Below are 12,691 nucleotides of genomic sequence, written 5' to 3'. Positions count from 1 at the left end.
CCGAGATACTTGAACTCCTCCACTTGGGGCAGGAACTCATCCCTGACCCAGAGACATTATAATCATACTAATATGAAGTGAACCACCATCCACCAGTAATGCACACTGGTATTACCCATTCTTCTCTATGGACCCGAGACCTGGGCCATCCTCAAGCACGACCTCAACAAGCTCGCGGTCTTCCAAATGTGCTGTTTGCATCAGATTCTTCAAGTGTCCCTCTATGACTGTCTTAGCAACAGTGCGATATGTAGTGTCACCAGCAGCCCTCAATGGAAGGGCTGATCCAGAAGCAACAACTGCAATGGTTTGGCCACGTCTGCTGCATGAGCAACCATCGCCCCTCCCATTGGACAATCGAGCGTGACACGCCCAATAAGATGATCTTCAACAACGACGTCTAACCCTCGAGCAAGTGAAGGTCAAGGCCACAGATCGCAGGGCCTGGAAGTGCATCATTGACCAAGATGGAAACGCTACAGCACCCACAGCGACATATTGGCTTATTGGAATACTGATGTATTGCTGACTGCCAGCTAGGGACAAAAGAAAGAAGAACCACCTTCATAGGATAGGAAATCCAGGGTTAACGCTGAAGTTATCTGGATAAGATGAAGCCCTGCATGACAGCTCAGGTTTGTCTCACAGGCTGTGTCCGCTAAAAGGAACATAAGTCAGGGAACAGGAGGGGGACAGGAGCACGAGTGTTCACTAGTTACAGGACAGACCAGTCATTAAGATCATGAGCCGATTAAGTGATGAGCAACAGGTCTGGGAGATATAAGAGCATTTTGCAAGTATTAGAGAGCGAACCCCAGTGATCACTTGATCCCTTGTGAGTGAACACTTGGTGACAGTGGAGAAGAAGAACTTGCCTTTAACAAGACGACGGTCTCAGCAGAACCAGGCTCAGGGACTTTGATCTCGCCGTTAGTGCTACGAAGCCTCAAGCTAAGAATTTGTGTTGAGTTCACTTTGATGTTCGGAGCGCTCTGAGCTCTGACAGCGTGGAGCAATAGGGAGGAGGCGGGTTGACAGGTGGAGTGACAGAAGATCACTAAGTTTAAAGTTGATTGGCTCTTCATAGCTACTGTCCTAATACCATCCAGTAGTGCAGTTGTCACACTTGTAGATCTATTTATCTTACATATAGGCACTAATACCCTTCCCACCACGATCTTACTCAGCTTTAAAGCCAGCCTTCACTGAATTCAACCAGTCCATCAGTTTGTGTGTATGAATGTTTAAAGTGAAAACAGAGGTGACCCAGAAGCAGGCAAGAAGGTTGGACCAGAGAAATAACATCAGCACTGAGCTTGGCAGCGTGGGAAATGGAACAGACGAGTAGCCTAGATCTTCCTTACTGCACTAACGTATAAGCTTCATTAAAATAAACTAAGATAATAAGATACTATTTTCATGCCTTGTTATCACAGATAATATCAGTTTCCATGATAGGATCAGAGTGATGTGGGTGCAGGCTAACACCAGCAACTTTTGAGCGGCTTTAAATCTCAGTTTCTCTACAGAAGCTCGTACGAGACACTTCCTCCCGTCCTTGAGGAAAGAACATTAGTCAGCAGCACAGATTTGTCAGTGCCCAAATGTTAGGGAGGATTTTGCTGTGAAACAAAATGCAGATGGTTGGTCAATTTTTCTTCCATAAAGATGAAATGTGTTGGCAATACATGCAGACTGAATGGATTATCTGATGTGATGATGAATCACCCACTGATTTATTCAAGTGATGACATTTAGATTTGAGGTCCCAAAGAACAGAGCAGAGGCAGATCGCAGCAATCACATCACAAGCATTCTGCTTGCTGATGGCTACTGTTGCGATAAAAGTGTCATCAGTCACCGAGAGGAAGAATTTACAGTATGAGATGGCCTAGTGGTCAGAGAGGGAGAAGCTCTTCTATTGGCTGGTGTGCACAGCGTTGATGTAGCTGCCAGTGGGGAGACTGGGGAGACTGGGGGAACTAACTACCACTAACTTACTGGTCTTCTCATTATTCTTGCCCTAAAGATGATCCCACAAAATTTCAAAGACTTTCTTCATTTGAATGAAAGAAGGAATCAGAAGTGTTTGCACCGTGTTGGAAATGCAACAGTATCAAGTTTTATAGTTAAGTGCATTTTGAAATATTCAACATAGTGCTGAAGTGTGGTTTTTTGTACAGTAATATTCTTATGTTAATCAAACAGTAGGGACATTTTTGGTGTGAACAATGGCTCGACGTTGAGTCAGTGTTAATATTTATATTGTTCAGTCTTCCTATATTTCATTGCTGTTGTCTTTTTGTAGAAGTCGTCCCGACACACTGCTATGTTTTTATTACTGGAAGCATTTATTGATGTGACACTCGTGTACGCTCACACCCTGCTCACACACACCTCCCTCTGGTCGCAGGCTTCGCTGCATATAAAGGGAGGAGCCTCATTGGACCGATCGCCGTCACCTGTCCCTCTAGCCTCCTTGGCACCGCCCCCTTGAGCTCCTCCCCTGCAGCTAAACCAGCGACCACACCTCCACCACAATTTCTTCAAACTGGTTTTTGTTGCACTGCATTAAATTCTCAGATCTTTGTAAAAGCATTCATTGACTTTGATGCGTTTCCAAACCATCAGGACTGAGTGCCGAACCCTTACCATATCTGTAACCGAGACCTGATCCTTGCTTTAACCCTGAAATCAGTTTTTAATAAAGTCTGCCCAAAATGCCAACACAAACTGAAACTTCTTTAAACTCCCACTTTGTTCTTATTTTTCATCTCTTATCTTACATGGAGCGTATGTACAAGTGTGCGCGGGTGCTCTGCTATGAGTCCTTATGTTGAGCTGCTGCGATGCAGCGTCGGTATGGACCAAAGTCTGAGGAATGTTCCCAGAGAAAAGTATTTATGTTAATGTCTGTGGGTGAAAGTTGCTTTTTGTTGAAACGACCATCGTTAATAACCCAACTAAGCAGCTTTTCACTTTTGAATGTTCCCACTTGGTGTCACACTTCAGCTTCCTGTTTCAGTTGGAAACGCTGTACTATGATGGGACATCCTTCATCTAAATCGTAGATAGAATATTTCTGAACTGTCTGCGTTCTTCCTTGGTCCATTTGTTATTTGCACGTGTTCTTATGCCAAATGAAAGAGTAAAACCAAACTTTGGTCAGACACGTCTCCTGTCTGCATCCATATATCTTTTTAAGTGAAGACTGGCTGCTCTCACCATCTGTTTGTCCGGGTCCTTTCTCAGTGCAGACAGCTCATCAGGAATGAGTGGCATCTGCAGAGCATCCTGAAGGTGAAAAGATGCATATTACAGCTTATGGGGCGATTATTCATGCTGAAGATGTAGCTGTCCACCCTCATATCCGGTCTGGCAACAGCTTGTAACTGCAGACCTGCTGCTGGGGGAATGTGTCTGCTGACTGAAGTCCAATTCATGGGCAACAAAGAGCCATGAAGCAGGTGTAGTCTAATCAAACGTGAACTCCAAAAATTTAAAAATAATGTGCTGTGCTGTGTTTAGCTGCCCTGCAGTCACACCAGCTATGCAGGTGGTGGTGACTGTGAAGTGAAGCATCGTCTAGATGTGAAGGAAGATGGAAGGAAGAGAGGAGGACGGAGATCCTCCTCCAGAAACGGAGATAAAGAGTAATCAGCCACCTCGCGCGGTCAGTCTGTTCATCATGGCTGTTACTTTAGCAGGCTGACTCCCTGTGGGACTATACTCAGAGATTCAAATATAATCAGTCAAATAAATTCGTTTATTGGAACTGAAAGAAGAAATCTTAAACATGAACTGCAAAAAATATCTGAATAACCTTTTTACACTGACTGTCAAATCCATGTTTGACTGAAACACATTTCAACAGCAGACGTTGAGTGAAAGTGCTTGAAAGACGAGCACATTTGAATTCCAGGTCTCAAAAAAATCCACAAAAAGCTGGAAGGTTTTTCTTTTGCTGTGTGATTTAGTGGTCAAATGAATAAAATGTGTTAAGAATTTGCAAACAGCTCGTGATATACTCTCTCTCTAACCTGCTGTGGAAAGTTAAAAGTACTCGGTTTCTACAATATCTCGTGGAGGCCAGGTGCAGGTTGGAGGACGGCTACTGGCCATTTCTTCTGGATTCACATGATTGCAGATGAAGATTAGAGGAAACATTGTCACTCACTCTGAAATGTGTCCTCACTTGTGTCCCTCTGGTCGTGTGCAATTAGTATGTGTGGAGTGTTCACAGAGTGGCACAGCTGTGCATCTCCCCACAGAGTAATAGCTGCCAGCCTCCCCCTGCTGTCTGGGTTTGGCTTTGGTGCCAAATAAGATTGATAACAGTCTAAATAAAGACCGATCGACCGGTGTTTCTCTTCAGGAGCGCTGAGCGCCCGCTGCAGGCTGAGTCATCTGTCCTCCCAGCACCATCAATATTCCCCCGTCCAAAGTACAGTTACTGTCAGTGTAAAAAATAGAGCCCACTACGGCAGAGGTGCACAGGTCACGGTGCCATATCCAGACTGGCTACCAGCTGTCTCTGGGTTTTTTTGAGAAATGACTCAACGTTTAGACAGCGATGATGTTTCCCATGTGAGTAAGAACTCATTGAAGAGGACAGAGAAGTGCAGGTCAAAGCACATCAGCATGACAGTTTAATCCTTCAGTGCGTACAGCCTGGATGCAGAGGAATGTCACCCTGGGGCATCAGCCAGACTCAGCTCAGACACAATGAAGGCTGACATGATTTACATGAACGTGCAGATTCCTTTTCATACTGCATTCACTCCCATGACAGGATGTGTACGTGCTTTTGTAGTGGTTGGTCCCAACAAAAAGGAAAAGCTTATGGCCAGTCAAAAAGCTTTTAAAGCCTTCTACTTATGTACATTTAAGATGAAAATATGATTTTGAACACATTTTTGAAAGATTCTAATACTTGTGTTGCCTTTTGCAGCGGCTGGATTTACAGTGAGGAAGACCAAGAGGTGTTTATTTGCCCGTATATACGAGGCCATGACGCTCACTCTCCTGTCTAATGTTTTTACTGTCAGGCGAGTTTTCCAAATTCCAACCTTCCACCAACAGTCGACAGCAAACCTATTAAATACATATATACATGCATTTTACATTTTCATTCAATATTTGATATAAATTATTATATAATATTAATTAGACTCCCCACCAGTGTTGGTCAAGTTACTTGAAAAAAGTAATCAGTAATTACTGATTACTTCCCCAAAAAAGTAATCCTGTTACTTTACTGATTATTTATTTTCAAAAGTAATTAGTTACTTAGGTACTTTTGAAAACGTGATTTATCCCCTGAATAGGTGATAAAGCGATAGATCTTTCAGCCCAATTCTACTTTTTCTGCATAATCAATCATACAAAATGTAATCAAATGAAAAAAGTTTCTTTTTAAAACTTGTTTTATTAGTTTTAATCTTTTAACCAAGCAAACATTAAATTATATGCAACATTCTCTGACTGGAAGACATTTGTTTAACATTTAAACCTATTTTCTGCACATTCCAGCTCATAAAATAAAAATATTTTTTGTGTTTACATCTATTTGAAAGAGTGAGTGTAAGTAAAACACAGCAGAAAATAAATAAAGTCAAAGACTCAGCGGTCCTGTTGCTCTATTTTCACCTGTATAGCAGGAGTGGGGCAGGCGGAGGTTTGCCCTGGTGCAGGTGTGCCGCAGCGGTCAGTTTCTCTGTGAATGTCACATTCTAGTGGCAGCGCACTCGGTGCTTGCCTGGACGTTTAGGGGTTTTTTCCGCTGTAAAACCAAGTTTTCGTCCCACGCAGTGAACAGCGGACGCTAATGTTTTTGTCACTTTTTATGGAATCAAACTCAATGTAAGGTCAGTACTTCCACGCTTTAAACGCTGCACGCTCATACTCTCTCCTACTAAGTAACGCGTTACAGTAACGCATCTCTGCTCCCCACATTCCCTTAGCCCATGGTCTCTCCCGGTACTTTTCAATGATGTTCGGACCCTCGGGGAAATATTTGCCCAAACACCCTGGAGAGGACAGAAAAGACAGGTGAGTAATCACATCTCAGCAGCTACTTCTTTGCATTAGCTTTACCTCTGCACATTTTCCTGGTAGACCTCATTCGCTCCCAGTAACTGTTCATTCCTCCTCACAGAAAACCACCACACCTCTTGATGAGGAGCAGCTGTGCAGGACCTGGAACAAAAGGCTCCCTGCTAATTATTAAAATACTCAAACATTCAATAAATAATTAAACCTCTTGTGTGCAAATGTTATTGATGTGCGATGTTGCATAAAGTTATAATAAATAATATTAGTAAGGGAGTCCTGTTCCTTACACATAAAGATCCACTCTACCAGCAACAGATGATAAGTATGTTATTCTGACTTTGTAATAAATAAAAGCAGGACGTGTGCAAGATGTTAGACATTTATTAGTTCATGAAGCCAGAAAAAAGAAACAATTTGTTTATTTGCTACAAAGTAAAAATGATAAATGCACAAAGTGTTGTAATTCCCCACGCTGGGCTTGCACTGTATTTGGGAGACTATTTGTTATTTGCACAACGGTAAGTCATCCAACAGGACAAGGACTCGTGCTTTTGTCTGAGAGATTTTTTACGAACCTCTAAAATTGGGTTTGTGTAAGTTGATGACAAATCATTTAAAGACATCTAAACAGTTTATAATAACTGATCTAAGATGATAAAGATGCTGCAGGTCTCTAATTTAAGTCTGAAACTAAAGCCATCGTACTGCCTTCTGCTTTTCCCAGGAACTCTCTCTCATTTATCTTAATATGTATGAATGAACAATAATAATCTGTCAGAAGTTCAGAGAAAATTTCAAATGTTGTTTATTTGTTTCCCCCCTTAAAGACAGTTTAAATGACTGGTTCAAAAATGTGCTGCAGGCCACTCCTGCATGACCTGAGCTTTAGGAGCTGAACAGCTTTGCAAAGAGGTGATTTTGCATAAACATATACATATAGTTATGCAGACCACATAATACAAGGGTGTGGTTGTTGTCATGGTCTCAGCAGTTTTGCTTCATGATGCAAAGACTGTCCAAAAGCTTCCGGCTTGCCTTGGTGTGTGCCAGCTTCTGAAGATATGATCTATAGAAATGTCTCCTGTACCCGGGAGTATAGTGAAACAAGAGTCACGAACCAAACTGAGGTCTTTTTCTATACATCACATCACAGTTACTCAATAAATAAAAAAGATAAATATTAGCTACGTTTGGCTGCTGCCAAAGCAGATGGATCTGCATTTGTAACTTGATTCGACACAAGTTTACAGTTTTTATCTGGAGTTTTATCCTCACCCACCAAACTAAAGAAGCTGAAATGGGAATTTTTTACATCCTGTTCTAACGTCACTATAATGAGCTCCCCAACACAGGTAGAGGCACGCTGTTACACAGTGGCTGTAGTTCAGTAGACAGGAAATGGCTCCTACATTAAATTTCACACAGTGAAATGAAAAAGTAAATTTCAAAGTGGCCGTTTCCAAAAGTTAGGCATTTTTTACCAAAACAATCTAGCTGGCTAAAGAAAATACATAATAATAATGACCTGTGATGTGAGCTGCCCCTCAACAGTCACCTCAGCTTAAACAGCAGGACGCACAGGCCTCTGGAAAAATGTGTTTCCAATTATGGTGTATGAAGCATCTATTGTTTCCCTGACATCCTCAGGTAGCAGCTCAGTGATGCACACGCAGGCTGCCAGCCATGCCACACTTCATTCTAACACACTCCAAGCTAACCGAGTATTGTGGGTTGACTGAAAGAGCGCGGTGGGGCTGGAGGCTTTATTGCTGGGTCAATGTTGCTCAACTAGCAGCCTGCAGAAGGTGTACATAGCCACAAGCTATAACCATTCAGTTTATTAGGCTAGCAAAATGTCCCAGTCGACCTTGTTAAAAAGGAACAATGTAGACTCTCACAGAGGTGCGTCGTTAAACTGCATATGAATCAAAGCTTTGCCCGTAGATAATTCAACAATGCACCCTGATGCATGACTGGCATAACAAGCCTTTCTTTGTGTGCTTGTGCTGTTAGTCGATGCAAACCCCTCATCTAAAGTACATCTGATCTAATCCTCTCAGCCAGCAAAAGAAAATCCACAAACATAAATAATCTATATCTGCTGCTTCTGAGCTTGATCACATGAAGGGCAAGAAAATCGACTTGACAATCCTGGAAAGTTGTGAAGACTGCTGGGATGCTCCTCACCAAGTTCAAAGAGATACGGGAAATCCATCAGTTATACATCCCAGACTTTGAATTCAGGCCACGCAGAGGATCAGCAGCCCCCCCTCCACCCCGCCTTTTCTTTTGATGCTCTGTTCTCCTGCTTCCAAGAAATACATGCATTGTGACAATCAACATTCAAGCTGCATCCTATTTCTCGCTGCCATCATGTTAGAGGAACTGTTTTCTCAGGAGCTGCTTGTTTTCTTATCAGTTCGCTGAGGTACAGTCGCTTCTCGGCTCCAGCGAGGAAATTCTGTTCCCGCTTCTGAAAAAACTTTTTGTTTCAGTCACACAGAAAAGAAACCCAACAGTTGGCATCATGCTTTTAATCATCATCAAACAGGATTAAAGAGATTTCAGGAAAACTGAAGTGACACACGGCACACCCAGATAGTAACTGTCAAATATTCTCACGTTCACACTGCCTGTGTTTTCTTTGGTTGTCATAAGGACCCACATATGATCATGCTGGGTTTGGTCTTGATGGGATTAAACTGGTGCAGACCATATAAATGAATCTCTGTTTTCTGCTCTCTCAGCCAATGATGCTGATGAAAAGGAGTAAGCTGCAAAGAAGCTCAACCTGTTTAATTGTGCTTCGCTCACTTAAAAAGGGGGGATGTCACATGTGCCTCTTCTTCTTCTTCTCTGCATATTCAGACATACAAGATACACAAGCTGACTTCAAAAATGAAGTCTGCTTGATATGATGCTTCAACAAAAACACCCAGAAATAAACTGCTTTTCAAATCAAGGATATTTATTATTTTTGAATCATTTGTGGCCCATATGAGCCACAAACCTAAACAAAGGGTTTCATTCCAAAAAACAGCCCCGATCCGAGAACGCGTCTGATATCTGCATGTAGTTTCCCACAGTTAGGATGGTGGATATGCTGTTCTGGAATGAAACTCTTCAGAAACTGAGAGTACAAAAGAAGCTCATTGCACAGTGTTACAATACAGGAGAAAGAAAGTTGCATTAATGGTGTGACAGAGTGAAAAATACCTCGTCAACCAGTAAATCTCGAGAGGCACATTTTGGGTTTAAAGAGAACCACTGGCTACGTTCACACACGCACATCGGATAACTTCAACGAGTGGGTTTAATCTCCCGTCTCATTCCCGGAGGAGCTACAGGGAATGATTTCCACTCAGGCTGACTCAGCTGAATCACTGCTCTCTGAATAATGAAACAATACATTCAGAAAAAAGAATCTTTTCAAGGTGAAATCTGCTGTTCAGTCTGAGAACTGATGATTCATCGTGTAAACAGCATGTGATCATCCACCGTGGGAGGCCAGTGGTCCCACTGTTTCACAAACCTCGTCTCACAAACAAAAAGCAGAAATTAATTCTGGGTCATAATTGACAGGACGAAAAAAAATCTCTTTTTTTAGCCTAAAATTTGATGATTTTATTTAAAGTGACCCAAAATACACCCAAATGAAAGTATTTCATATTTTTGTACAGGTGCTACGAACGCTCAGGCTGCTCTGGGTTCGCCCCGAGGTGGAGCAGTGAGGCTCCCAACAAAGAGAACGGTTGTTGTAGTTGAACCTGTGACTCTGTAGCCGCCGTGTCGGTCTGCACTGTTTATGAGACGGTGGTGACAGAGCTCCTTGTAATGAGAACGCTCCATGTTCCCACATTTGCCAGGTTCCTGCGGGGACAGACTGGTCTTTGAAGGAAAGTTCCAAACAGTGGAATTGTAAACAGCATCAGAGTGATCATACACGAGGAAGAGAGGTCAAACAGAGGTCAGAGGGCGCACTGACACAGGCACAAGATCTGATCTGGGAGGCGGAGCTGTGTGGTGGTTGGCATTGTGGGTTACCAAGGTTTACGTGACATTGTGACAGTAAAGATGATGTACAACATAAGAAATACCCTCCCTGCTAAATATTAATCCTGAATATATGAATGTCAGACCAGCTGTTCATACCTCCTGATACTTCAAAACTGGCTGTATCATTAAAAGTGTCCCTGTGCACTCGCAGGCTAATTATAGTAACGTCTGTGCTCACGCGTTTGAAACATGAAGCATGTGCACATGCACTAATCATCTGAACGTCCCTGCACAGGGCGTTCAAGTGCTCGTATGCAATGTTATGCAGAGCTTCTGACGTTTACAGTTGTCAGGTTTCCGGTGTGAGGTCTAAATATGTTTGGTAAATGTAATGTTATCTCAGCCAAGACTAACAGGTATGTTACTGGTAATCTCACAGAGTAACTTAATAAACATTAACCCTGGAAGTAGCCAGCTGCAACATGACCAAACATGCACATCTTAGACTATACAACACCTGATCCTTTCCTGTCACTTCAGTCTTGTGAGTATAGGTGTTGGAATAGTAACAAAAGAAAAGACCAGAACCCACCAACACCTCCACCCCCACCAAGCACTGCTCCAGGTAGGTTGTGGCTGTTAAGCTTGTGGGTCAGGACTTAATCAAAGGTCCACTATCAGCAATGTGGCATAATCTGTTTTGACCCCTGTTCACCTTCCAACACAAGCATCTTTAAGAAGATGATTCTTGGTTTAAAACTTAAATTCAAACAAACATCAGTGCTGAGCAGACGTTTTGGTCCCCGATCCACAAAACACTGAGAACACAGAAAGTAAAAAAGTGACAGCAGTGGCTCTCCACAAGACTGATCAGAAAGAGTGGGATCCACGGGGACGCCCTCTGAAAACAAACCACAGAAGCTTACATTTTTGCTGAAAAGGCCACACACCACAAGGCGGCCCCAGATGTCCAGCCCACAGCTGATTGGTGCACAGAGCGTGGGTACAACAGGAGAGGAACGCCCCTTAAATATGCAGAGAACAGAGAAATCCAACACAAACCATGAAACAAATAAAAACAAAAGTACACAGGTAAACGTTTCGTACCATCAGTACAGACTCGAGCTGTTCTCGAGTCTGTAGCAGTCGAGTTCATCTGCTAACAGTCAGGCTTCACTTGTTGATCTTACTAGACATGGTGGCAGACACAATCCCCAAAATATATTCCACATAAAAGACATGTTTTTAATTTTTCACTGAAGGCCTCTGACTGATGCTGGGCTGCAGAGTCCACCAGTTAAGGTTTCTTCAGGTTTGTGGGCGATGGCTGGTGATTTCCTGCTCCAGTGAACAAGACCAGCAGTGCTTTGGTGCAAATGATGCAGGTCACAATCGCTACACAAAAACAGAAATTTAACGAGTACGGTGTGGTTTGCATGTAGAAATAAACAGGAACAATTTTTAAACCCTCGTGTAGATTAAAAGTTTCATCCAGGATGTGAAGTTAAGGAATGTGCTGACCAGCAACAGGGAGCACCGCCAGTACAACAAGGCTTAAGGGCATTAGAGACGGAGAAGTGGCACGCTTTCAGTCGCCCACGTCGCTGTCCTGATCTCCTATGAGCCACAGGAAGTGAAAGCTGAGTGCCAGCAGGGCGGTGCCCAACAAGTCCCCTAGCGCCGTCAGGTAAGGGATGGAGAAACTGTCTGGGTCTTTGCCGCTCCTCCATATTGAGTGCACCATCCAGTCTGCTATACACAACAACAGGAGTACCTAGAAGAAGAGAAGAGAAGGATTAGAAGGCAGCTTTGATCGAGAGCGTGCAGGAAGTATACACGCATACCCAGGTGGGCTCACTGAGACAAACATGCAGCAGAAAATCCATCATCCCTGTCAGGATAATATGAACGATGGTAAACCCACGTCTCTGTTTTCTTGCTACGATTACAGGATTAGAACGTACTTGTGGGGTCTTTACCTTACAATACAAGTGCCTCGAGGCAACTGTTGTTGTGATTATATAAATATTAGTGCTGTCAAAATTAACGTGTTAATATTAATCCGCCATCACGGGCAACAGGATTACAATTTTTAACACACCTGGAGTGCAGAGCGACTCAGAATCCCTGCAATGTTTCTATAAAGGCATTTCGGGCAGTTTGTCCAAGTAGAGTCAGCTGCGCACATGCGCACGGGGCAGCTGGTGTGTAGTGACGGCCAGCTGCACCAATCAACTCGATGTGGAAGATGATAAACGCGCTTCGGCCCTCTCCGTGGGAAATTTAGCATTAAGAAAATAAGAGGGAACAGTCGACCCACATAAGGTATTTTGCACGTTGTGCAAGAAGGAATTCTGTTTTCACCGAAGCGCTTCCAGCTTAAAATATCACATTGACTCGAAGCACACGTTAGCCAGGATGCTGCTAGCACTTTGGCTAACGCCTCACCCAGCTTGGACACTCGCGGAGCATCGGGGCCTCAGGAAGTCGACCTCGGACACATCGACTGACGCCACGCGGAACAAACTGCAGACCTGTTAACATCACTGAGAACCTTTACACAGCTTTGGTTCCTCGTTCAAGCACGTGAAGCCTCCCCAAGACAGACAGAGAGAGGATACATGTTTACAGAGTTTTTACA

General features: G+C 43.3%; 1 protein-coding gene across 4 annotated transcripts in view; it reads right to left on the bottom strand.

Annotated features, from left to right (window-relative positions):
* Positions 1-8,588: 8,588 nt before the first annotated feature.
* The window catches only part of slc41a2b (solute carrier family 41 member 2b), a 39,972-nt gene continuing 35,869 nt past the window's right edge, over positions 8,589-12,691 (bottom strand). For all 4 annotated transcript variants that reach the window (XM_080886239.1, XM_080886241.1, XM_080886240.1 and 1 more), the window contains exon 11: positions 8,589-11,824. In XM_080886239.1, the coding sequence (XP_080742365.1) occupies positions 11,639-11,824 (186 nt within the window). In that variant the 3' untranslated portion in view covers positions 8,589-11,638. The remainder of the gene's footprint in view (positions 11,825-12,691) is intronic.

This window comes from Rhamphochromis sp. 'chilingali' (assembly GCF_963969265.1).
Source record: "Rhamphochromis sp. 'chilingali' genome assembly, chromosome: 7".
NCBI lineage: Eukaryota > Metazoa > Chordata > Actinopteri > Cichliformes > Cichlidae > Rhamphochromis > Rhamphochromis sp. 'chilingali'.
The sequence above is the reverse complement of the archived record's forward strand: the minus strand, read 5'-3'. Positions and strand labels throughout refer to the sequence as shown.